Source organism: Psittacula echo (genome assembly GCF_963264785.1).
Source record: "Psittacula echo genome assembly, chromosome: Z".
NCBI lineage: Eukaryota > Metazoa > Chordata > Aves > Psittaciformes > Psittacidae > Psittacula > Psittacula echo.
Window position 1 is genome coordinate 51,559,196 of NC_137742.1, and position 25,368 is coordinate 51,584,563.

Sequence of the window (25,368 nt, forward strand, 5' to 3'; positions counted from 1 at the left end):
TTTATAGCTCCATCAAAATAATATTAAAGGGAGACAGGCATTTTCTCAGGTAGACTTAGTTCAGTTAATTGCAAGAGGGTAATTTGCAAAAATTCCACAGTAGAACCAACAGCAACTAATTTCTCCTTCTTATTTCACTTCCATATTAAATCAGTTTCCTTTCAGGTACTCAGAATTAGTTTATTATCAAGTCATTTTAGGCTAACACTTTTACTTTTTGCATGTGATCAATGCAGAACATGCCTCCTTATCTGTTAAACATGTGTTTGTTTGTTTTTTAAAAATCCACATCCTTACAATGTTGTGTATATGCACTTGTCTGGTGTGGACCAGTTTCTAGTAATCAATCAATTTGCTTTATACATGGAGTATCTACAACAGTTCAAATGAAATAATATTTTCAGATAAATGAAAGACAATAGAAAATAAAGCAGAACTTAAATGCATCCAAGTAAAAAACCTAAGGCATCCATTAATTCTCAAACTCTCTTTCTGCAACCAGTATTTAATCTATCCGTATCTTGCAGTCTTCAGGAAGACAGCAGATCAGATCTAACAACAGTTTTCTCTTTCTAAATCAGGGTAGCAGTGAGGTCTTGGCAACACCTTGAAGACATTCAATTCCTTTACCCAAGGGTTGTAAACATTTTTCTCTCTTAGAAGCGTACACCATATATTATGGAAAACCTTCTGTAAACAAAGAGGTACTAAAAAATTTCTTGCATGCTACTTCAACTACTGCAAAAGACTGCTATGAAATTAGAAGATTTGTGCATGTGAAGGGCTTACTTTTAGCTAGGTATGACTCTACACAGAGAGGTGGATGGACAGGAGCAGGATTCTATTTGCTTGTAAATAGTAAGGTCTATTTAGAGCCATAACAGAGATGTTTTTCCTCAAATAGAATTGGCAGATGTTGTAGTAGCCTATGCAATGAAAATAATTCTCTTCAAACAGCGCTCAGGTTAAAATGTGATATTTTACAATGTTCTTTCATATTAAATGCTAAGAAATTGCAAGAATTGACAAATATGAATTTACTTGAATTGTACTCAAAATAAACCTGGGACTGAACTAGAAAAGAATCTTAGTCTACAGCTTAGACCAAGCTTATAGAAAATCACCTAGTACTTTCCCTGAAATCTAGATACCTATAAAGATAGGTGTCTAGATACCATCATTTAAAGCTTCTAAAAGAACCAGTTCCCAAATCTGAAATTAGATTTTCTAAAGGTTTACCCTCCTGTTCATGTTCTGCAAAGAGCTACAAGATTTCTCGAGAGAGAGGTATCTGGCATTTGGTCACTATATTAGGTCATACAAGGAAACTGGATAAGACCTGGACTTCAGGAAGCTCATTGAAAGTTCCTGACAAAGATTTTAATTGCAGTAAACAATTAAACCATGTTGGGGGCAGCGGTGGTTGGGAGATGGGGACATTTTGTCTTTGTAACTGACAATGACAGCACAGTACTAAGTGTGCTATTTAGCTGCCAGAGCAAGTGGAAGGACATGGGATGATGATTGGTCATTATTCACACCACCTCCAGGCAGCCCCTGAAATTCATATTTAACTGACCTGGCATGCCACAGCTAAGATGAAAATATGCTCTAACAGAGTGTAAATAAGCACAGAAATAGAGAAATACAGTGTTCCTTTTGTCAGCAACTGAATCCCAAATAAACTTAAACAATAGCTTCTTTGAAATTTGGCTAATGCCTGTAAAGAAAAAGAGGAATGCAAGACCAAAACATCCATCCACAGTCTCACAAGCTGATAATTAAAATCATACTTGTTTACCATTCCAAACTGGTTAACCTTTCTGTTTTGCTTACCCCTCCAGAATCCCACATATTTTATTGTAAAAACTGCTCATTACAAAGCTGATATGTTAATTTAAATGGACATGGTTCTACCACCTTTGAACTCAATATAAAATTTTCCATTACATTCAGTGAGAGCAGGATTTCCCCTAAATCTGAGCTATGTTCTTTAAAATGTGATTTTTATGTGTGAATATATATATATTTATGCACAAACACATAGCCACATTCCATTGGGTTTTTTCCAATCTAAATACTTAAAAAATCTGTCCCTTAAGCTAATACTACAAGAAATCAGACATATATATTGCATCTGGTGGTGCCCAGTGTAAACAGACTGAGATTGTCCACTCAGGTGACTGAGAAAATATTTCATTTCTCAGAAGAAATCGAAATACATAAAGACATTCTGAACTTCCTCACCATGTTTTTTCTCCTCTCTGAATGAATAAGTTCATACTAACTGCAATGAAATCTTAAAGAGACTAAGAATTCACTTTTTCAAATGTGCTTCCAGACAACATATGATGTGTAATTGCTGTGTAATATTTTTTTTAAGAAAGAAGTGGCAGAATTAAAATTGTGTATGAAATGGATATATCCACACTTTCAGCAAAGCCTGTAATGTAGTTGAAGATTCTTGATCCAAAAGTTAGTTTTTTAGTGAGTTACCATTTCTCAATTTTACCCTAGTACAAGCAGCTCAAGTAAATAATAAAATAAAATTCCTTCATATATTAAAAGGCTCAGGAGCCCATTATAACTCTGCCTTGACTGACACAAATTTCAGGGACTTTGAGTTAGAATCTATGTATATGAGATGGGTATAAACCTGAAAGCAGCATCTGTTGGGTGGTAAATGATCATCTGAAAAATGGTTCGTTTCTCATCTACAAGTGCACAGCCTTCAACATGCACAAGTAAGGCAAGACAAGCTGCAATTTTGACAGATAGATCTAATTGGAGTGTTATAAAATAGCTTCCCTGAAAAAATGATAAGATAATAGCACACTCCAAAATTAGCCAGAAAGACTGAAAGAAACTGAAGAACAATTTAATGAAATCAAAACTGCCTGGTATTATGCCAGTGAGGAGAACTTCAGGCAAACAGCTAAAACTCTTAAATTTTCTGCTTGAAATTAATAATTATTTAGGTGTGATTGGTAGATGGCTTGTTCATGCTGAGAGACAGCACTTTAGCACAACCATAAATTACTAACATTAAAAATAAAGTATACTGAACACAGCAAAATAAAACAGAAGTTTAAATGATTGATCCAGAAAAGCTGCATTTTGTTTTTTTCAATCTCTTACCTTAAAATATTATTCTGTATCATTTGCAATAGGTGTTTTAACTTCTATTTATGTATTTTACTATCATGATGAAAGTAATTTCCTTTTCCAGTTGAAATTAATGAATCTTCTCATACGAACTGTTTTAACGAGCTTTTAATCTTGTCTTCTGTAAAAGAAGAGTAAAATATGAAGCAGATGTAGTTCCAGGTTTTGAAGGGATAATTATGAAGGGTATTTTACTTTCTTCATATTCATTTTAATAATAATCTTTTATATTCCAGAATAGTACAGCTATGGCCACAAAAACCTTCTGCCAGTGAAGCAAATGAGAAATATTACGCCATGGATTGTAATATTTCTGATGGGTTTTGGATAAAGCCCTCATTTAGCTGAACTACCTCATAGCCTATTCCTAGAAAAATAGGCTATTTCAATAGAATGAAATCAGTGGTTGTTTGCACAAGCCAAAAAGATCATTGAAAATACCTATTTTATTAAAATGATACTTTGCAAAATGTGAAACAGTTGGATTCTTGAAAAATTATTTCATTACTCCTCATATCCTGACAGCATGTCAATTCCCAGAGGAATTACAGCTCACCAACTGTTTGACAGAACCTGATTTTATACACAACACATTATATGCACATTACAGGTGACTAAGATAATGCTTTACCTTTTGGGTCTTCTGTAACAAGACGCTAAAAGGACACTATTTTATATAATATTTACCAGATCTGACATTATAGACTGTGGCATATTATATGCACAATGACTTTGTTAGAATGTTAAGAGAAACATTCTCAGACAAAAAGAAGGTTGACTCTTTCAACTATTTCATAATCACCTCCTCTTGCTTTCTGACCAGTGCTTTGCTTTTGGTGTTTGTGCTTTTGGTATTACAATGACCTTGCAGTTACAGCCTGTTACCACTGGAACTGCAGCTCACATGCAATATAACCAGACATGTCTGGTTAACAAGTCACCTTTGCTTTTAACATCATTGCTGTTCCAGTGTTATGGTAGTTTCTGATCTCCTAACGGACATCCAAGGAAAGACAACAACTGTTATGCAGCCAGTGCAGGGTTCAGGCTCTTAACAATTAAATGTTTAGCAAGAAAAATGTTTCCCACTGCTCTGGGAGCCTCAGCGTTTCCTACAGAAAAAGAAAAACAAAACAAAACCAAACCCAAACAAAACAAAAACCAAACAAACAAAAACAAGCAAACAAAAAATCCAACAACAAGTAAACAAACAAATAAATAATCAAAAAAAAAAGAAACACAACGCAAAGATGTTATTTCTTTGTCTAATGCTCATTCTCCAATCCTTCCCGCTACCGGAGGTGAAGTGTTCTTCATTTATCTCAGGATATTGTAATTCTTAAACTCAATGCAAATTGTCTTCCACGGGTGATAAGATTACAATTTTAAACCAAGCAATACTTTGCATGAATCTTTGCCCTGAGAATCTGAGCAGAAACTACCCCCCATCTGTTCACAAACAGAAAGGAATCAATTGAGGCTACAGCTTTCAACCTAGCAGATGTCTCAGCTCCTCTCTATTTCTAATGCTTTGCAAAGCGCAAGATAATAACTAGGCCAATTGAAAAGGTATTCTTATTCTAGCTGGGTAATGAAAACCAACTTCTTTTCTATGTGGTGGAACTGAATTGGAAAGATAAGCAGAAACTGCTACGCATTACAAATGCATAGTGCCTCTGTGGAGTAAGTCCTCCTGAAAAGGATTAGGGGAAAAGGTATCATGAGTCAGAAATATAGATCCAAAGCAACCTGAAATTCAGGCAAATGCTAATAGCCAAATTGACTCCAAAACATGATTTATTTAAAATTTAACCCATGGGAAAAATATGCCAAAAGTGATTGTTTCCCCACAGTAGGTACTAAGGGAACATTAATTTTCATGAAGCAAAATATTTCTTTAGAACTGTTTTGAGCTTTCATAACAATGAGAAGAACCATCATGACTCAACCCACACTCACTCATAGACAGCAAACCTCCTGAAGACATTCAGCTTCAGTATTATATCATTTTGCTTTCAGGGACAACAAACTTAGGACTGAATATTTAATTTTGGCTGATCAGAGCCATGTGTCTTTCCGTTTGATTCAGTCAATGATCTGCAGTGTATGAATTCTCAAAATACCTTAGAATGAAAAAGCAATGTATCTGTTTCCAGATGTGTTTCCAGACAGAAAATTTTTCATCATATGCCTGAGGTATCACCTCCTTCAAATAAATTATGTAGATATGTTAAATCTTCATAGAATTGGGGTGTACTTTCGTATATTTTGTGCTTTGAAAAACCTATTTGTTTCTATTTCCTGAACACACCTTTTTTAAAGTTGTGTAGCTACAGTCTAAGAAAACTGTAGCCCAAAATCTCACCTATCTTTAGGTTGCCTATTCTGTCATTTCTGGGACAAATTATAAGAAAACAATCTACTTTAAGAAAAGAATATTGCTGTTGTGGAAAATCATATTCTACCTTCTGTTGCTGGGGAAACTTATTTGTAAGATTTTTTGTTCCATTTTGAATTTCATTGAAAATTTAAATCTCATTTTCAAAGTCAAAGGAGATGGATAATGTAACTGGAAAGCTTAGTTTCTTAGCTTAAGGTTTCTGCAATAATCAGATGTATTCAGTCAAAACACTCTCCAAATGGCAAGCAGTCATTCTGGTTGTGAAACCTGAATTAAGCAATGTGTTAGCTCAACAGACAACTTTTTTTCTGAGTTTCTGTCTAAGGAGAGATTTCTGGCAAGTATGTGTGCTGGGCATAGTGTTTTTTCCATGTCTTCATAGAAATTTCTAAGAATACAACATTATTTTGTTTCCCATCCTTTCCTACTCCTTTTTGGTTGACTTCTCGGGGTTTTGTTTACATTTTAAGGAATTAATATTTTATTGACTTATACATAGTTAAGCTCAATTATATTGTTCTCTCTAATTAATAGTTTCTCCCTCCAGCTTTAAGGCAACCAGACTGAAGTTCATTTTTAAAGCAGGGGCTTATGTAGTAAATTGCATAAAACACAGGCAATTTATATAATTTATCTGAACAGTTAGTGTCTGGATCAGCAATTCTTTCAGTCAGGTTGCCTTCCTGACCTGCCTAAAACACAGGGATCCCAAAGGTTCCTCACATGCAGGCTTCTTTTTACTTCACTTGAAGCAAATCTATAGTCTTATTTAAAAAGTATCAGCATTCTTACCTAGATTATGGGTAAAGAAGCACAGCTGTTTAATTACCTGCTTTGATGGCTGATTTTTCTAAATTACTGGAAAGAAATTATAGCAATAAAACCACTGAAGTCTACTGGTACAAAGAAAGCAAATTGTTGTTTCACTTACTAAGGAGAAAAGCAGCACTTATCTACTTCCTCTTTTTCCATGTCATTGTGTTACAAACTTTTCAAAATCACATTTTCGGTAGCTAAACCACAACCACTTACAGCAGCAAAACTGAGGCTGAGCCTGCAATGGCAAGTTCACAATTTCTTCGCAACAGACAGGCATTTATAATATGTTTTCACAGCATTAATATTATTGCCTTTTCAACTTTAGAAAACAATTTTGGCAGAGTAATTTTACATGTGGAGTTTAAATATGAACAGAGTTCAAGTAAAAATAGTCAAAACAACAGGTGACATAAAGCTTTAGCACAGCAGTCTTCATTGCTACATAACACTAGTTTAACTATTGTTGAGATACAGCTCCAGTGATTAATTGCTTTTCCATTTCACTAACAAGTATATTTATGAAAACTATAAGCACATGTTTGCAAAGCACGAACAGATTATGGGCCATATGGATGGGCATTCAATGAACCACCCCCCGTGAAGGTTAAAAAAATCACCTAAAAACTTTGCTAATTTCAGTAGGTAAAAGAGCACAGAAGAAATGGTTTTACATTCAAGTGTTGGTGTTTATATTCTTTTATTGAAAGGCTTAGAAAATTATGTGTCCTCTTAGACTAGCTCGTATGTATAGAAACCCTCTAATTTAAAAATGGCACTTATTGTTTGCAAATAAAGCAGGGATTTAAAGTTTGTTCATTCATATCCCACCCTTGGAATTAATTATTCAAACTCTCTAGAGAAGCATCCTAACATGAATTATAAAAGTTCTTTGGCTTTTCATTTTAGTTTAATATTTTGGAATAGAGGAAGACCAATAGTTACTTACCACACAAACACCCTCACTCACATACACCAGTTTTGCCTGTCCATAGGGCAACATAAGTAAACTGGGAACTCTGAGATGCAGAGTTAGCCACGGTAAGATTGAAGCAATTTTGTTTGTTAGAAACTGTAGTGCAAAAAAAATCCTCAGACAAATGTGTATACGTATGTGCCAAGAATCCTGCCTGTTCCTGATGGCTGTGGGCAGAAGGATCATTTTTCTCTCCAGCTTTACCTATTTGAGATTTACATAATTTATTGAGAAGTGCAGGAAAAGGATGGCCTCATGAGCTTTATGCAGAAATCTGACGATAGATGTTATACCCAGTAAAAGGCCCATATACAGCGCATTCCTTTGACCAACATGCAGAATTCGTCAAACATGAATTTCAGTGCTAAAAATGCCTTGACAGTTACTACTAATAGTTCATTAAATAAAATTAAATATGTGCAGGGAAAGATACATTTTGTTTTAAAATACTATTAGTGCTCATTTCTATCATCCTGTTGTATCTTCTGACATCTTTAAACATATTCCTTGCTGAAAGCTCTCTTTAGGTGACTTTCAACATTACAGCATTTAGGTGACATTCAACATTTCGGCATGTCCAGTAGAACATGCATGTGATACATCTATTTTCTTTTACCATCATCATAGAAAAAGGATGCCCCATCAAATTCTTGATCCCTCAGCTTTCAATCTGAGGAAGATAGAAGGACTGTGTAGGTAGACAAGTACTCAATGTTAAAAGAGTAGAAAATCTCCACAAATGTTTTAAACACAAAGAGGCAATTTTACAGTAATTTTAATAAAAGTTAAAAAAACAGCTTGAAGACAAGCAACAAAGTGCTTGAAGAAGAGAAGACAGAATAGAATTATTTAATAGAATAATAAAGTGAGAGAAGTTGCAATACACCACATAAAAGAAATATTGTACTTTTAAACTGGAGCACAGTGTAGAAACCAGTGTTGAACAGGACCAAGTAAAAACCTCAGCAGACACTTCTGAGTAAAAGTCGTAGCAGAGGCACCATAAATGGTCTTCTACAAGATTGTCTGCTAGTAAGCATGGTAAGAATGTCGTTGTGATAAACAAAGCTTGAAAGTTGTAAGTCAATTAAAAAAGCTAGAGACCTACTCAGTTGTGAAGAAAATGATGAGGATAGCAAAAATAAAGACTGCAGGCAGGTGAAAGAAGAATAAAATAGCAAGGAGCACTACCCATGCACATCACATTTCTACTCCTAAACCAACTGGGATTTGCACTGTTCTCTTCTTTAAGGATAATTTTCACTGAATAATCTGTTTAACAAGTGTTCACAGCTCAGTGGGGGATCAGTCACTCTTCCCCCCCTAGTAAGTTCTTTTCTGTAGGGTTTATTACTCTGCCCACTGCATTGTAGTTATGTGCTCCAACAAAGATCTTTTTAAATCATCATCTACAGAAACTGTCTAGCTTTTTGGTAATTTAAGACAGGCTATTGCAAAAAATGTAGCATCCTTGTATAATAGAGAATACTCCTCACATAGAGAAAACAAGGATTCATTGCAGACAAGGCAGAAGAACAATAGACTCACTGTTGAAGACAGGCATAAATAATTGAGAACGTCTGCAAAGGGACTAAGTTATGAAAGAAACTGGCTTTTAGCCACTTGTAAATTAATTGTGCAGCACAGAGAAGTAGGAGGCAAACAAACCTGAAATGGTTAGGCAAAGAGCAGCCAAATACTAGTCTCGGTCAAGCAGTCAGCATATCAGCCCTAGCTGTATGTAAGGCACAGCAGACATTTTGTATGAGTTTGTAACAGGAGGCTACACTCTTGTTTCACTGCATGACCTAAGTATCCATGACCTAAGCACGTGCATGTGAATACATGTAAACATACACACAAATGCGTGTGCATACAGATGTATACGTAAAATCAGGCACACTAAAGTATCTGTACATCAGTATAGGACACTACTTGTGGTCTCCAGATGGGTGAACCCCAACATGTTCTACCTAAAGGAACTTATCTCACAACATCTATGCATTCAGTTTAGTATGTACCTTCATACATTCAATATTCAGAGTTCGTTAACATAATGCAAACCCTCAAGGCTCCATAGCCTTTTTCTGCCAAAAGCTGCAACTTGCCCAGTCTCTAACACAAGGCACCATTTGCTGGGACCTTCATCACCTTAAGCTACAGCAAATACAGGACTGTCATTTCTCCTGGAGTTTATACCTCTTTTGCTGATGCTATGAAAATAAAAACAAACAAGTGTAGACCAGTTCTACATTTCTCAGGAAGATTCTTTGAGTGGGCAAGTCCATAAGCACTTTCCTTTTTCCTTGTTCTGCCTCCCTGTGTGGGAGGAAGAAGGAAAAAGAAAAAAAGCAGTCTCTGCCATCTCTGGGGTGACACATCCATTCTGTCTGTGGGCCACAGTACTGCTACAGATGCTGAGCTTCCATTTTACAAGAGCAGGTGGAGCTTAAAATGGTGGTCGGGCACTGGCAAGCCTCTGTCAGTGAAAACTAAATGGTTTGCAATGATGATAGTGATCTCTCAGTGTAACAACACAGTTTCCTATGGTTTCTTTGTATAGAGGTATACTTCTGTTACTCCACTTCCTCTCTTTTTTGTGTGTATACATCTCAGGTTTGGTCCTGTTGCACACTTCTGCGTGTGTAAGATTGATTGTTTCCCTTTTCTTTCAATCTACATTTCTGTTTCTGTTATTTCTTTTTTTTTTTTTTTTCCTGACATAATTACATGGTCTTTTTGGCTTCTGTCTATCACTTTCTAAGACTTTGTAGTCCTTACTTCTTAAAGACAGGCCACTCACCCCAGTGTGTCATCCTGTTGATGTTCATGTTCCTAGTATGATTGCAGGAATTGCTATCACTGTTCTCTGGATCATGACTGGGAAAATAAACATTTCTTCTTCTTTTCTGTTCAGCTTACCTTGTGTGACGAATTTATGTGCCCTCAGAAGAGACCATGTCAGAGAATTAACTGTTTTCCTAAAAGCAACTCTGAGCAAAGGACTACCCTTCTCCTGGGATTTCCAGTACACTCCAGCCAGCCAGGGAGCAACCTGTGGCAATGTTGTTCTCCTTGCTAACTTTTTCACCCAGGAAATGTATGGTTTCAAATTAATCAGCCTGCTGTCAACACACAGAAATCTATTTCACACACTGTCATGCATCTGTACCAGAACATAACTAGTTCAGTATCTCATTGTTTAATAGAAATGCATACTTCTGAAGTGCTACAAACAAGACTAGCATCACTGTTTAGGAGGGAATACTCTCATTCACTTATTAAGTTCAGCCACCTTTACCATCAGTGAAGCCTAAGTTGTACTTTCAGGAAAGGTCACCAAACCAATCTGCATGAGCCTAAGACTTTTTCCTCCATGCATCCCACACCTAACCTACTGCCAAGAGTAATTTAGGTGACAGTTGCACTAGAAAGTAATTAAACCACTTTACACTGGTATATCTATCTTTTTATTTCTTAATTCATTATTGCAACCTTTTACTGAATCATAAGTTGAGCCAATTGTGTTTTTATTGAAATTACTGTACTGCTGATGTAACCATTTGGGTTTGAACATGGAATCTTCTGCTCAGGAAAGACTGAACATTAGTTAATCTCATAAATGTCAATGACTGGCAAAGAAATTTTGTCTAAAAAAAAGCATTAAATGTCTCATACTTACAGTCCAGATGTAACATCATCAGTTTTATATTTTGTAAGAAGAGGCTGAAAAACAAGGAGAACATGAGGAGAAATCTTCCAATAATAGCACATATGCAATGCATCCACCCTGGACAGCGTAACTACCTGTGGCAGCTGATGCCTGCTGCTTTGTCCCTTAGGCCAAGGTTTCCCTTCAATGATTTTGTTTTATCTTACCCTCAATTAAGCTTAAAAAGATAATAAAAAACTCAGCATGAACTCAGAGTATAGGAAACGAATGTTCAGAGAAATTGCTGATATAAACACACAGAAACTATTTTCTATGGCAAAGCGCTACGCTTCTTTCTGCAGCAGTTAGCAGTAGAGCAACGTGCCTGCTCTGCCCTTCCAGCTGCTCTGCTCTCCTGTCAGCTGGGTAATTCTAACCTGTTCCTGCAGGTCTTTCCTCCCTTTCTTCAGGCCATGTTTTCAAGCGAGTCCTTTCTCTAGCAGGGGGCATGCAGAGGAACACTAGTAGCAGCTGTGAGCCTCCTGGGCCTGGTCCAGGCGTGACACATTTGATGTACCACTTCACTTCAGCATTTCCTTTACATGGCAGGATTAAGTGGGTGTATGGGCTCTAGCCACTTTCATTATAGCCTCAAGAGGAAGGTGTGTGTCTGACAGTGAGGCACAGCTGATGCAGTATTGCATATGCTGTTCAAGCTACTTCTGACTGACAAAATTGTTCCTTGGGGCTATAGAGAGCTCTAGAGAAACTGAGGCAATCTGCCTCACTTCTGTGCACCAAAAGAGACACCAGTTAGTTCCACTATTAGAAAATGCAAGAAAAGTCTTAAATCACTGGTATTTTCCATCCCAGGTCTTAAAATATTTCTAGTTTCAAAGGATAAATCTGGAGTTGTTGAAAAAAATCCTGTACTCAGGGACTCGGGTACTTTACTGCATATTTAGCAAGAACAGGGAAACAACTCTCAAGGAAATAAGAAAGGAGTCAGTCATGAAATAACAGGGTCACAGAACAGCCTTGACATTTACACCAAGTGAGGTGAGCACCTCCTCAGAAGTCAACTGGGAGACCTCAGACGATGGTTGCAGCAGCTTCACATCTGTTATGACTGTGTATTTAGTTTTTCAAAGTCTGTCCCAATCTCAAATATAATCCCACAATCAGAAAAATTTGTAAACACTATCCAATTTTGAAAACCAGCACTGTGAAGATTGAAAGTTGGGTAACATTTATGGATTTATAGACTTAGATTTTCCAAACGGAAAATCTAATTTTTTTTTTTTTTATTTTTATCTGAAGATAATTACATAAAAGGACACTGGATGTTTTTTTCTATTTCAGTTTCAATTTTACATTATCTAATTAGAATTGGCATATCTAGGACACCCAAGTAAATGTTGCAGTCATGAAATATCGTAATGTGGACAGGAAACACATAAACTAACTGACAACATTATGTGAAATAGTTAAATGGTTCAGATATACTGGAAGTTTGGAAGTTTGGGGTTTTTTTCATCTTGTTTTCCAAGTTATCGCTAATGTCAAAAGAGCTGTATTATTTGTAGATTTTTAGAAGCAGGAAAAATCAAATTACTGGGTAATAACTTGCGCATTTTAGCCACCTGAAGTGGTTCATTATGGCTGATACTACCTTTGATCTGCCTCATTTACTTTCCACACAGAATTATTACAGTAGAAATTGTTTAGCTTGAGATTAATTGTATACTGCATGTCAGTGCAGCTAATCACATATGATAAACAAGCGTGATATAACATTGTTAAGAAAACAAACTGTACTTTGAACTGAATTGTTAGACAAGAACAGGAACAATTTCCACATATTATAAGCTTTTTCTGCATGATTTTTACTGATAAACTGAATAAAAATGAATAGTCTGAAACGGATTCCATTGCATGTGGAATGATCCCATTAATTTTAAATAAAACAGACATAGCTGTTTTTTTAAATTATACTTTATCTTCTGATTTGATCAAATTTTAGCATTGCAATGAAGTGTCAAAGGCAACTGTATGTTTCTGAAGTCTTAGGTCAGCTAAGAGCAAACTAGTTCCCTTTCCCAAGGTTGAGTATTGCATTCAACACCAACAGTTCTCTGTGATCTATTAGGTTGTATTGTTCCCTGCTGCTTAACATCTCTGTAATGTCCATTTTGTATAGGACACTAGAGTCAGTATTTGTCTCTGTCTTTCTCATTTGTACATGCACATGTCAGAAGAGGTTTTTAATTTTTTCACAGAATATTTTTCATCCTGATTCATGCTGCTTCTAATATGTCTGCTTTAAGTTGACAGTTTGCTAACACTCCAGTAGAGCTCTGAAATCATGGTTTATTGATATAAAGCTGGTAAAAACAAGCAATCAAATAATTGATACTTTGCAGTTATCAAGATGAAAAAAAAGATTGCTTGATCTGGTATTGAAAGTTGAAGAAAGGATTTTTTTGCCTTAACAATAATGCTTAACTGCTTCAAATTATACAAAACCTTAGTTTTAATTATCAAGTTCCCAGCTGCTTTTGTAGGCCAGCAGTTTGTATTGCCCTGGATTCTATCATTAAGCACAGACGGATATTTGTGGAGTCCAATTTTGATTTATTGTACACAACTCAAAGGAACAGATGTGTGAACAAATAGAACAGAATATCAGTGTCCCCACCTCTACAATAACCCTGACAGAAAACACACTGAAAGCTCTACTGTATGAAAGCCTGAAAGCATTATAAACATTTTGGCTCTACAAAGAAGCAACCCTTGGCCACTTTTTAGAAGACAGGCAATCCTATCTGAAAGAAACATGGTACTCATGTCTTAGAGTTCCTCTTAGGCTTCATATATGCTATGAATTTCAGGTCTGTAATTCCCAGCATGTCCAGCTCTGCTCTTGAATCTGTATCAAGCAGGGCTCAGCTGGCAGAAGGTGCTTTTTATTCACCAGCTATCTTGTGTAAATTCCTTACGTGCTCCCATCTCTGCACATAATCTCCAAGATGGGGGTTCAGCCTCTAAAAATATAATTTGTATTCAGTATGATACAGCCTGAAGCTGAGGGCGTTCAGCCTTAGCCACACAGAACTGATCTTATGTGAACTTTCTTTACCCATAATATAACTGCATTAGTTATATTATTAAAAATCAGTAAAAATCAGATATAGTAAAAATCGGATATAGTCCTGGAATAAGCAAATAAAAATACAGACCTTAAAGGCTCTTCTTGATTTTGGAGCAAAATTTTGACAGTTAACAACTTTTTCAAAGTTGTCCAATGTCCAATGGTCTAGATCAACAATAACAGTTAAAAAAATAAGCTTAATAAAATTACATCAGCAGTCCACAGCTCATGAGCAGACCACCCTCTATTAGCAGGTTCTGCTTCACAGTGTGTTTGGTTAGCTTATGGATTTTCCTATGATTTTACAGAGATTACATTTTCTTGTCAGTGGCGGGCCTGCAGATTTCAAAATTCCTTTCCCAGTGAAAAAATGGATTTTTACAGCTAATGAAGGAGAAGGTGAGTCCTAACTGAGACATCTCCCTTCAACTCATGAAGGATTTGAGAAATACCCACCTCTTTTCTCTTCCCCTCCTACTCCAAATTTTTGAAAGAAAAATAGTAGAAAATGACAGCTTCTCAATAAAACACATTGCTTTCTCTGAAAAAAATGCATGCTGGAAATCCATAGAGCAAAACCAGTTAATTCTTCTAAAACTCAGGTATGTGGACCTAGCTTCAGTTAGCACAAATCTTTCTTCCTAGTAAATCTGCTATTACAACTATAGATGGTAGCTGTATTTCTTCACATTCAAGAAATGGTACTTTCACTGGGTGCATAGAATCTTTGACAGGGTGGAGAAAACAGCTTTATGGTTACTTCTAGGTGGATTTACATTCCAGCAGCAATAATGACTTGTCATTAATCCTTGCTCTCAAAATCTAACTTCTGAAATGCGAAGGTACAAAGGCAACACCCATAAAATCGTTACATGGGAGGCTCTGCTATTCTGCTGTGGAAAAGATCACTTCTGTCATCAGTTGCTATGTAATACCTTGGCATTTGATAGCTTTACTGTTTTTATGACAAAATGGTCTAAGCATGTGCAGAAGAATACAGAAAGAGGTAATGAGCGATACTAAAGTAACGTAGTAAGGTACTCAAGTTTTTTTGAAAGAATTTACCCAATAGCTTTATGAAGAGGGAGTAAACTGCGAATCAGTCCTTCTCCCTTTTTCAGCTACCAATACTAAGATGAGAACTATTTTTGCATGCCCACATGGCCATGGAAATTGATTGCAGAAAAGATATTTTTTTGGTTGTTGTTGGATTTCTCTCTGTGTTTTTTTTCTTTTTTTTTTTTTTTTTTAATGGGTAGGGGCTGTAAGGAAGCTTTCAAAGAGACTGTAAGTAAAAATGAAATAGATTTATTTCTTACTTCCATTATCGAATCATCAAATAAATTCTCATGTACTTTTCCACAAAAAGAAAATTAGAGAATTTAGATTACCTGTAATTGTCTCTCTGGATTTCTAATTTGAAAACTTACACATGAAAATTTCAAAGAAAAAATCCACCTACTATTTCATTTTGCCTATGTGAAAAAATGAAACCAATCCAGAAAATAACCTCCATGACAGCAGACCTCAGGCAGTTGAACTTCCAGTGTGATCCTTGCACTGCAAGGAAATGTACTTGGAATTACAGAATGGTGTTGCTGTGAAGAAAACAACATAAGCCATCAGTGTGCTCTTGTGGTGAAGGCAGCCAACCACATCCTGGGCTATATTAGTAGAGGTGCAGTCAGCAGGTTCAGGGCACTGGTATTTCTCTATTCTGCACTAGGGAGACCATGTCTAGTGAACTGTGTTCAGTTTGAGACTCCCCAGGAATGGCTATAGCGGAGCAAGTCCAGCAGATTCCAAGCTGATCAGAGGGCTGGAGCACTTAGTGTGTGAGAAGAGGCTAAAGGAGCAATTTTGTTCAGCCTGTAGGAGGGAAAGCTCAGCTGCTTACAGCTGATGCCCCTGGTGGATGCCGAAGACAATGGAGGTGGGCAATTGAAATTTGATAGATAACACACATTTCAGCATGGAAAATTCCAACAGGATTTCTCATTTTGTTTTGTTTTGTTTTTTAACCTGAGGACTATCAAATAATTATATAATTCTAATTGGCCAGGTTTCCCAGAGAGGCTATGGGAGCTCCATCTTGGGAGATAATAAAAAAAACAGCTGGAGGCAACCCTGAGCAATGTGGTATAGCCAGACCTTCCCTTGTTCTTTTTAAACTTTTGTGATTATGTAACTCTGCATGTTGGCCAACAATGTCTGCTAATGCTGCTATTAATGTTATATATATAAAAAAATCCTTTCTTGATCTCCTGTGTCGATGCATCCTTTGTATGCTAGCATAACTCTGTAATTCTCAGACACTGGTTTTGTTCTATGAGGAGAATGAATGGATCTTTTTAAGGGTTTTTTTTTTGTTTTTACATAATGACAGCCACCCAAATATACAACTGTCATGGAGTGAAGGCACAGAAATATTTTACTCTGTGAGTTACATGGACTAAGGCAAGTACTACAGTCCAGAGGGATGAGGATGCTTGTGAAGTTTATCCCATTTAACTGCAAATTCTTTATCTTGGTTACCAGTATCAAATAATGACAAAATGCTTAGGAAGGTCTGCTGAACCTGTTCAGGATCTGTTCAGTGCTGAGTCAAAACACAGCTTTTTAGTGCTGTGGCTGGGCTACCAGAAGTATTTGAGCTTGTTACTCCAGAGTATAGCTGTGTTTTCCTACACAAACTGCAAGCACAGTAGACATACTATATAAGTCTATGTAATGCAGGTATAGATATAAACTCCATGATGAAGAGCAGAGGAGTGATTTCAGGTAGATATACTGAGGTAGCAGGCATTGTGCTTGTTCACATTAGGATTTTATGCCATTTGCTGTCTTCTTAGAGAAACATGCTCTATGGATTATGTCATAGCTGTGATTGCTTCAGGTAATACTGTCACATGTTTAGTTATATGTGATTAACCATGTCTTTCTTTATGTAAATACAATGGATTCTTTTTTACATTTATGCAATCAGAAAAATTGAGTGTTTTAGTAGTGAGTTAGAACAGATTAAGAATTTCAATACGTCTAAACTAGTTTCAGCCCACTAATGTCAACGGAGTGCTTACATACCCAAGATGATAACAATTTTTTTTAAATGTAGTAACTAGCAATTGTGAATAATTATTTTCTAAACATACAGGAGACAGCCTAGTCTTGATATGTCATTCGATATGGTATTTCTACATAATCCATTTGTTTTAGGCAAGAACTTTCTCAGTCCACATCTTAATCTCAAGGCTATATTTAGCACATTGTGATTTTGTTTATTATTTCTGTGTCTGCTGCTATGTAACAGGCAACACTATGCAATATGTTGCATAAAAACTATGCAACAACCAGTACTTACTGTCAATTAAATTCCACAAAATTATACATTGTACTCACCTCAAAGCTTTCATTTTAATTGTTGTATACATAAGCAGTGTCCTACTTTAATCACACCCATTTTCAATATGGACTAGAGAAAAGCTCCAGAAATGTTGGAAACATTGTGTCATATGGCAGCTTTACATTGCTAGTGAGTTATGTAGGGACAACATATAACATATTCTTCCACTTCAGTGGAAGAAGCTACATTTTTGTACAGAACCCACCATCTTGTCTTCTGAAGCTAACAATAATTAATGAAAGTTGTCAGTCAGTGTTTGTGGTAAGAGCTACAATGGCTAAAAATAACACTCTTGATCAGGTAGCCCATAAGCTAGGTCATGAGGATATGGAAGACAGAGATAGAAATCACAATTCTTCAACTGTTTTAAAGCTCTGACTGATTGCTGCAATTCTTTCATTGTATATTTTGTTACATTTGCCACTGCAGCATGACTTCTTGCTTAATTACACCTGGCAATGTTCCCTTCTGGGAGAAGTAAAGCTTTAGAAACAAGGAGACAGAGGCATCTGAGCTTGTAATCCCAAACAGAAGGAAGAACAGGAAAAAAAAAACCACTAAGGCAGAAAAATCTGAAATGACAAGGTAAGAAGAGAAAAAATTATCTTATGCCACTCATTTGTGAGAAAAGAAACAGCAATGTGTAATGCAGACTCTTGACATCAAGAAATATAGATAGTAAAAAGACAATCTTATTAGTGTATATAAATATATAAAGGGGGAGTGTCACGAGGATGGAGCCAGGCTCTTCTCAGTGCCAAAGAATGATAGGACAAGGGGTAATGGGTACAAACTGGAACACAAGAGGTTCCACTTAAACTTGAGAAGAAACTTCTTCTCAGTGAGGGTGACGGAACACTGGAACAGGCTGCCCAGGGGGGTTGTGGAGTCTCCTTCTCTGGAGACATTCAAAACCTGCCTGGACGCCTTCCTGTGTAACCTCATCTAGGTGTTCCTGCTCCGGCGGGGGGATTGGACTAGATGATCTTTTGAGGTCCCTTCCAATCTCTAACATACTGTGATACTGTGATACTGTGAATATGTGTCATTTCACACAACTGCCATATATACAAAGTAATGTTTTAAGGCAAATCTTTTCTGGTTATGAATCTCGGCACTCTGTTGTTCAACATAAAGACAAAATGCAGAAAGCATCAGCAATTTTTTTCTTTTAATAGATAGATAAGGTTTAAACAAGCGAGACATTTTGTATATATCCAAATTGATTAGAAGGCAGTATTATGTTCTGATAACCTTAAATCAGGATTCTATAGGAAACAGAACAATTTTTAAGTCTCTGCCAAATACCTTCCAAAGTGTAAACAAATAAAAATGCAGACCAAACACCTCAACCAGTTGTAAGACTTAACAAAAAATAGAGTGATAGAATAGAAATGGTGCTATCAATGGTAAATTCAATGTCTGCGTTATGAGACTTTCCCCTTAATTAGCAGTCAGACACCATGAACAAAGATATGTTCTGACACATCAGGAAGCCTGTGAAAGCATGCTGTCACCATATTAATGTTATGGCAGTTATAGGACCAGTTAAAGCTTAACAACCAATGATGTTGCTACTAAAAATTAGTTAAAAAATAAATAAAAAATTGACGGCACACGTGTTAAGCATCAGTGCAGCACTACCAATTCCTTGATGCAGCTGTACGCATTTAGAAATTTGGAGTCTGATTCTTAGTTACACTGATGTAAATCTAAAGAAATGCAGCTGAAGTCTACTGTATCAAGCCAAAGCCATAGGGAATCAGCTCTTAAGAATGTGACCCTCCAACTACAAAAACTTCATAAATACACTTACTTTTTCTGTTGTAAGGTTACTGTGACTAAGGTCTGCTTTGATTTACACTAGAGTCTGAAGTGATTACCAGCATTAGCCATGGAACTATGAAGATGAGGGAGTGTCATTATGTCTTTCTCCTGTCTCAGACTGGGGCTTATTAAACATACTTTAAGATGTAATTCCCTAGATGTTCTGACTCTGGCCTTTGCTGTTTTTTCCTCATATGGAACAAGTAGTTAAAAATATTATTTTGGTTTGATTTTGTTTGGTTGTTTTGGGGGGGTTTTGCCATGGCTTCATTGTGTAATTCTGAGTATCACTTTCCTGTATTCAAAACTGTAATGCCAATTCTAAAAAGCAAGTTAAGAGTTTAAAGCAATGCAGATAAAAGTAGAGAATCTCTCTGAAAATCAAATCAGTAAGACAGAAGTACATTCTAGTCCAAGCACTGGTTATGAAGTTGGTGGGATAGCAGCACTGCACCAAATCCCCCAGTTCCCTTGGAGAAGTTGCACTAATCTAAATAGCAGGTTGAGTGCATCTGCCTCGCCACCAGTTCTCCCACAATAAAACAGCGCTTACACAAAGTAGAAGGAAGTGTGATAGGACCTACTATATTATAAAATTATATCAGAAGTGAAGGATGCATTTTCTTCTTCTGTGTTAACTAGCACAGTGACTTCAACACAGGACAGAAGCTTATGCTCCACAGATCCTACCTTAGCACTGATACTTCAGGGATGAAATCTCCTTTGTCTCTGCCTCCAAAATGATCTTTAACTCTTTCTTTGCTGCTCCTTCTCACGAAGTTAACAATGCACCCAGTGCATGATGGGAATTGATTAGTTAGTGTGCCAAGAGGGAAAAAAGAAAAATTACTATAGTGTCAGCTGCTTTTATTGTGACCCTGACAAAAGAGCCATGACAGCCTCACACGTCAATGCCACAGGAATGATACCAAATGTATAAAAAAGAAAACAGTCCAAAACTTTGCTGCAGAACTCCAGAAGCACTGAAAACAGGATGTAATATGTGGGAAATTAATAGTGTTATCTTCACACAAATTACATCAGCATGATTACTTTCAAGCATGAACTTTCCACGTTTTACAGACTAATCACATTTCAATAAACCAGGATGAAAAACCAAAATACTTTATGTTGGAGAAAATTCAAGTCATGGCTGCAGACCCAGCCATGCTGTAGATCTAGGGTTTTCAGTTTCTTTTCTGTAGTTTTTAGAGGCTTGCAGGCTGCTTCTCAATGGTCACTGACATAGGCAAGTTTGTTGATCTTTGCACCAAATGAAGTATAAATTCCTACCAAATAGTCTACAGATCAGAACAGAGGTTGCAACACCTAAGCTAGACTTCTTGCAAGTGTCCCAAGAGACCATATCTGATACATGTAGGCCTAGTATCTCTGTGTAGAGCCACAAACCTGCAAAACACCCTGTGTAACAATCTTTTTAGACTCACAGGGCCATGGAGCCACACATCAGACACCTCCAGGCTTTCTGGGGGCACGTGTGGTAAAAGCTGACTATGCTATGCAACGCAGATGGCTCTGTCAAAATCAAGCATTACACATCTGCTCAGAATACATAGCAGGCAATAAAAGAAAAACCCAAGTAAAACTGAAATGAGTTTCTATTTACATTTCCTCTTATGTACACAAAAAATCCTCCTCTTGGAAACTTTAAACTCCATTCAACTGTATAAACCCCATCTCTGGCAAGGGAGAAATTTGCTCTGCTGCCAACTGCATCAGTTGGTGGGTCGTTCTTTTTCTCTCTCAGATAGCACAGCTGTACTGCTGGATCTCAACTTCACCTGCCTTTGAAAGAGAGCCCAGATCCTTCGAGTTGCATGGCAATGACAGATACATTTCACCGGAGGTCCAGCGCATGTGTACATATCCAGCAGTGATCCCTACATGGCTCTTGCAGTGTGCACAGAGCTGTGGATTTCTGTGGCTGTATCATTCCTGACACCTGAGCTACTTCAAAGATAGTTCATGTCTGCACAAGTTCTACATAAACCTCTGACCACAGTGGAGAAGCAGCACTGGGGCTGTTCTCGCACACACGCACCCCAGATGTCGCTGAGAACAGGCTCCCAGCTCTATGCTGTTAGGTCAGCACTTTCATTTAAGGGTCATGTCCAAGATGAAAAAGCCTTGAAATCCCCATTGGAGTAAACAGCTTTACTCCTTGGTGTCTACCAATACAGAGTTTTATCTTTGGCCTTATTTGGCTTTATCTGTTCCCAGTAGCCCTTTGACTTAAACTCCTTGTAGCTAGATTGAACAAACTAACATAAATGTATTTATTAAAAAAATACACATATTCCTTCTTTCAGTGCAGTATGTAAGAGTGTATCTGTTTAAAATGTATCAAGAAATATTCATTTAAAAGCATTTTTAAAGATGCACAGGATTTCCTACAGAAACTGATATACAAAAGCCTATACTAGAGTGATGCACAGCTGCAGAGCTGCCTGAGCAGATCTGCATTAGCACACAGACCCTCCCTTTCCAGGCTCATTAATATCTCAGTTCACTCCACAGTCAATACATGTTTTTGTGAGGCACAGTGATATGCCAGAAGCTACATTGTGGACTGGAATAATAGTCTTTCCATTTGAAGTCTGGCCTGGTCTCTCCAAGCAAAGGAAAAGTCAGCTATCTCGAAACTGAATCACCAGCATGTCTTCAGAAATCTTCTGTTAGCCTTTGAGAGAGCAAAGAAAAAAGACTACTGCAGGGGGAAATTGGTGTGAACTTCCTATCTTTGCTATAGTCAATTTAGCAATATCCACAGATAGGCTGACTTGAAGTGACTGCCCAGCAGTATTAAATTCCCCTTAATAGACTGATTTACCCCAGTGGTTTACAAAAATATCTCCCTGGAATGCTTCCAAACATTCCAGAGATGCTGGCTGGCTAAGTATCCAAAATAGTCCTCGGTTAGCAACTTCCAAACTCCACACAAGAATCAAATTGCTTTACTTGAACACTGTACTACATTCCCTTGATCGAAGTCATCATCTCCCTCTTTGGGTGCAATTAGGGAGGAAAGTCTTTTTCTTTTACTAGAAAATAAAATTTATGGAGTCTTCAACAGACCCTGACACAAGAGAGAAATATTAGAATCACAGAATCATAGAATACGTACTCTTTCAGTGTGGCCTCATACTCAAATTCTTATAGGATCATAGAGCACTTAGGGTTGTAAAGGACCTTAAGATCATCTAGTTCCAAACCCCCTGTCATGGGCAGGTACACCTCACACTTATACCATGTCACCCAAGGCTCTGTCCAACCTGGCCTTGAACACTGCCACTGTTAGAGAATTTACCACTTCTTTAGGCAACCTGTTCCAGTACCTCACCACCCTCTCAGTGAAGAACTTCTTTCTTATACCTAACCTGAACTTCCCTTGTTTTAGTTTAAACCCATTGCTCCTTGTCCTATTGCTACAGTTCCTGATGAAGAGTCCCTCTCTGGCATCCTTCTCAGGTCATAGACAGAAATACAATTACTGCTGCTTCATAAATACTGACAGCACATTTAGAGACCACTGGTGCAACAGGAACCTGTCGTTACCTTTCGGAAGTCATCTGAAAGTTTGATTTTGCTTTGATCTAGGTGCCGTAGGACTATAGATAAGTAGCTAAAGCTGATACCTCATGGCTTCTAGAGAACACAGCTGTTCCCTCTGCCCAGTCTACCTCAAAGGTTACCACCCCTGGAATAAGCTGCACTTGTATTTCAGCAGTGACAGAGCACAGCCAGTTTCCTTCCGTGAACTGGTCAGGGAGCTGTGTTTGGGGATATGGTTGCCCTCCTGTGAACTGTGATAACCAGTGTGCAGAGCCACCCCTCCTTCCACTGCCTTTGCTACAAATAGCTGCAACCTTTAATCAGTGGACAGGACAAGCAGCAAGGGGAAATAGCTCTGACTGTCACAGCTAGAGTCAGAGCCTCAGCTCAGATGAGCCAGCACAGCCCCAGCTGTACTAGCTATGGGCTGGCTTTGTTTCTCCACTTACAGGCTGCAAGCCAAAGCACAAAGGAAAACTGCCCAACTGCTTGTCTTATTATAGTACAAGTAAAACAGCTAAATCTAAAGCCTTATCTGAAAACAGGCAGCATGCACCTTCCCTTCCTCACTCCATGAGATGTTTAAGAAGCCTGGTAGCACTAGACTTTTTTCAAGACTTCTCTGTTCAGGAGCGTGGCCTTTTCTCTCCTGGCAGTACATCAAATATTCTTACCACTATAGTGTTTCAGTGCTGCTAAACAATGCTTGCAAACATGCGCTTGGACTCTAAGCAGTTCTACTAAGTTTTATGCAGTCTTTAAAATCTTTCTTTCTTTGATCGATCATGCAGGTAGGTTTTTGTTTACGTTGACTTCTAGGCATGGATTTTCATTGTACAGATAAATTCAAAGACATAGGTAAAGAGGGTGGTGGCTATTTATTGATTCTTAGCACCAGTGAGCCAATTAGGAAACAAAACCAGTGCAGTGTAACCTACAAACCAAGTAAATAGACTGAGTGAATGCTGGAAATCATAGCATCATAGAATCATAGAATAATTTGGGTTCGAAGGGACTTGCAAAGGAAATGCAGGGTCTGAAAATACATGCAAGACTGAAATCTGTTTGCAAAAGCTGTTGTAAGAACAATGCAAAAGCCTATCTTAATAGAAATTAGTTTTGTCACAAAAAGACAAAGAAAAGCCAAAATCATTACATATTTTATTTCCAACAAGTATTACAGTCAGTTATTTGTCAGTTTTAAGAAGTTTAAGCACTGGTTAATGCTAAGAAAGATCATCTTATTGAATATCTGCAAAAACATGGCGGAATTTCTTTCTCCTGAAGTTCTCCAGCTCTTTCAATCTTATGGTATGTGAAACTTCCTCATTTGTCTTCAGAGCAAGGGAAATAGATAGAGTAAGAAGAGTCTTGTGGAGCCTGAAAAGCTAATTTACTACATCCAGATCATAAAAACACATTCTTACTTCATTTGTAAGACACGTTCCTCCACAGACTCGTGTTAATGGTAAAAAGGCTATGAAAGAGAAGATGTGCTCTTGTGACTTACACTACATATTGTTCCAATGAATTCTGAAGAAAAGTTCTGGAAGTGCAACCTTCATCTCTTTCTCAGGGAGGAGATTCAAAAATTTAATTTCCTTTGGTATTTAATTAAAATAAAATTTATTATGTGCACATTCATATGTTGCAACTCCTGTAATATTTAAAAACTACAAACCAGCAAAAAAAATACAGACATTCAGGATTATTTTCTTTTTCTTTATCAGAGTGATAAATAAGCCTACATACTTCTAAGTCTCTAAGCAAGAGCATAGTCAAACTGGCCTTTCTCCAGTCCATCAAGTCCCTCAGCCCAGGTTGTGGTTGGCATACTCCTGTAGGGGTCGAGGAGAATTCGGAAGCAGTGAGCAATGAGGATTCCCAAGAAAATAAATAATAAAATCACAAAGGCAAACGTTGTTTTCTGTTCCAGGGTAATGCTGGAATTTGGTGTCATGTTCCCAGATGGCATGAAAGTGGCAGTGAATACCTCTCCATCCATCATCCAGAGAAGGTGAAATGAATAATCCCACAGCTGCCTTCTCTTCATCATCATCATTTTGCTGAGGTCAGAGTAGAAGCCGTTTAGATGCACTCTGCTATCTGTAGGGCAAAGGGCAAGCAATGGTAACTGCAAATAGCCCTTTTGTTTGTTTACTTCAATACAACTTTCTCATAATGGAGAAAAATTAGATGGAAAAGAACTTGACAGCAGGTTCTGCTTGCCTCAGTGTCATATTTGAGACAAGTTAGAAATCCTGCAATGTTCTGTTGGCAGTACAGAATCCAGCCATAAATCTTAAATGTCGCCCAACCAGAGCTGGCAGTAACTTCTCTCTAATCTACCATGTAATTTGGACTGGAGCAGAATGTTTCTTTCCTGCAAGGGGAAAAATGAGGG

General features: G+C 37.4%; 1 protein-coding gene across 1 annotated transcript; it reads right to left on the reverse strand.

Annotated features, from left to right (window-relative positions):
* Nucleotides 1-24,726: 24,726 nt before the first annotated feature.
* CTXN3 (cortexin 3) lies at nt 24,727-25,041 on the reverse strand (the record flags this gene model as incomplete). Its single annotated transcript, XM_080637754.1, has 1 exon — nt 24,727-25,041. The coding sequence occupies exon 1, from the start codon at nt 25,024-25,026 to the stop codon at nt 24,727-24,729; it is 300 nt and encodes a 99-aa protein (XP_080493880.1). The 5' UTR covers nt 25,027-25,041.
* Nucleotides 25,042-25,368: the final 327 nt, after the last annotated feature.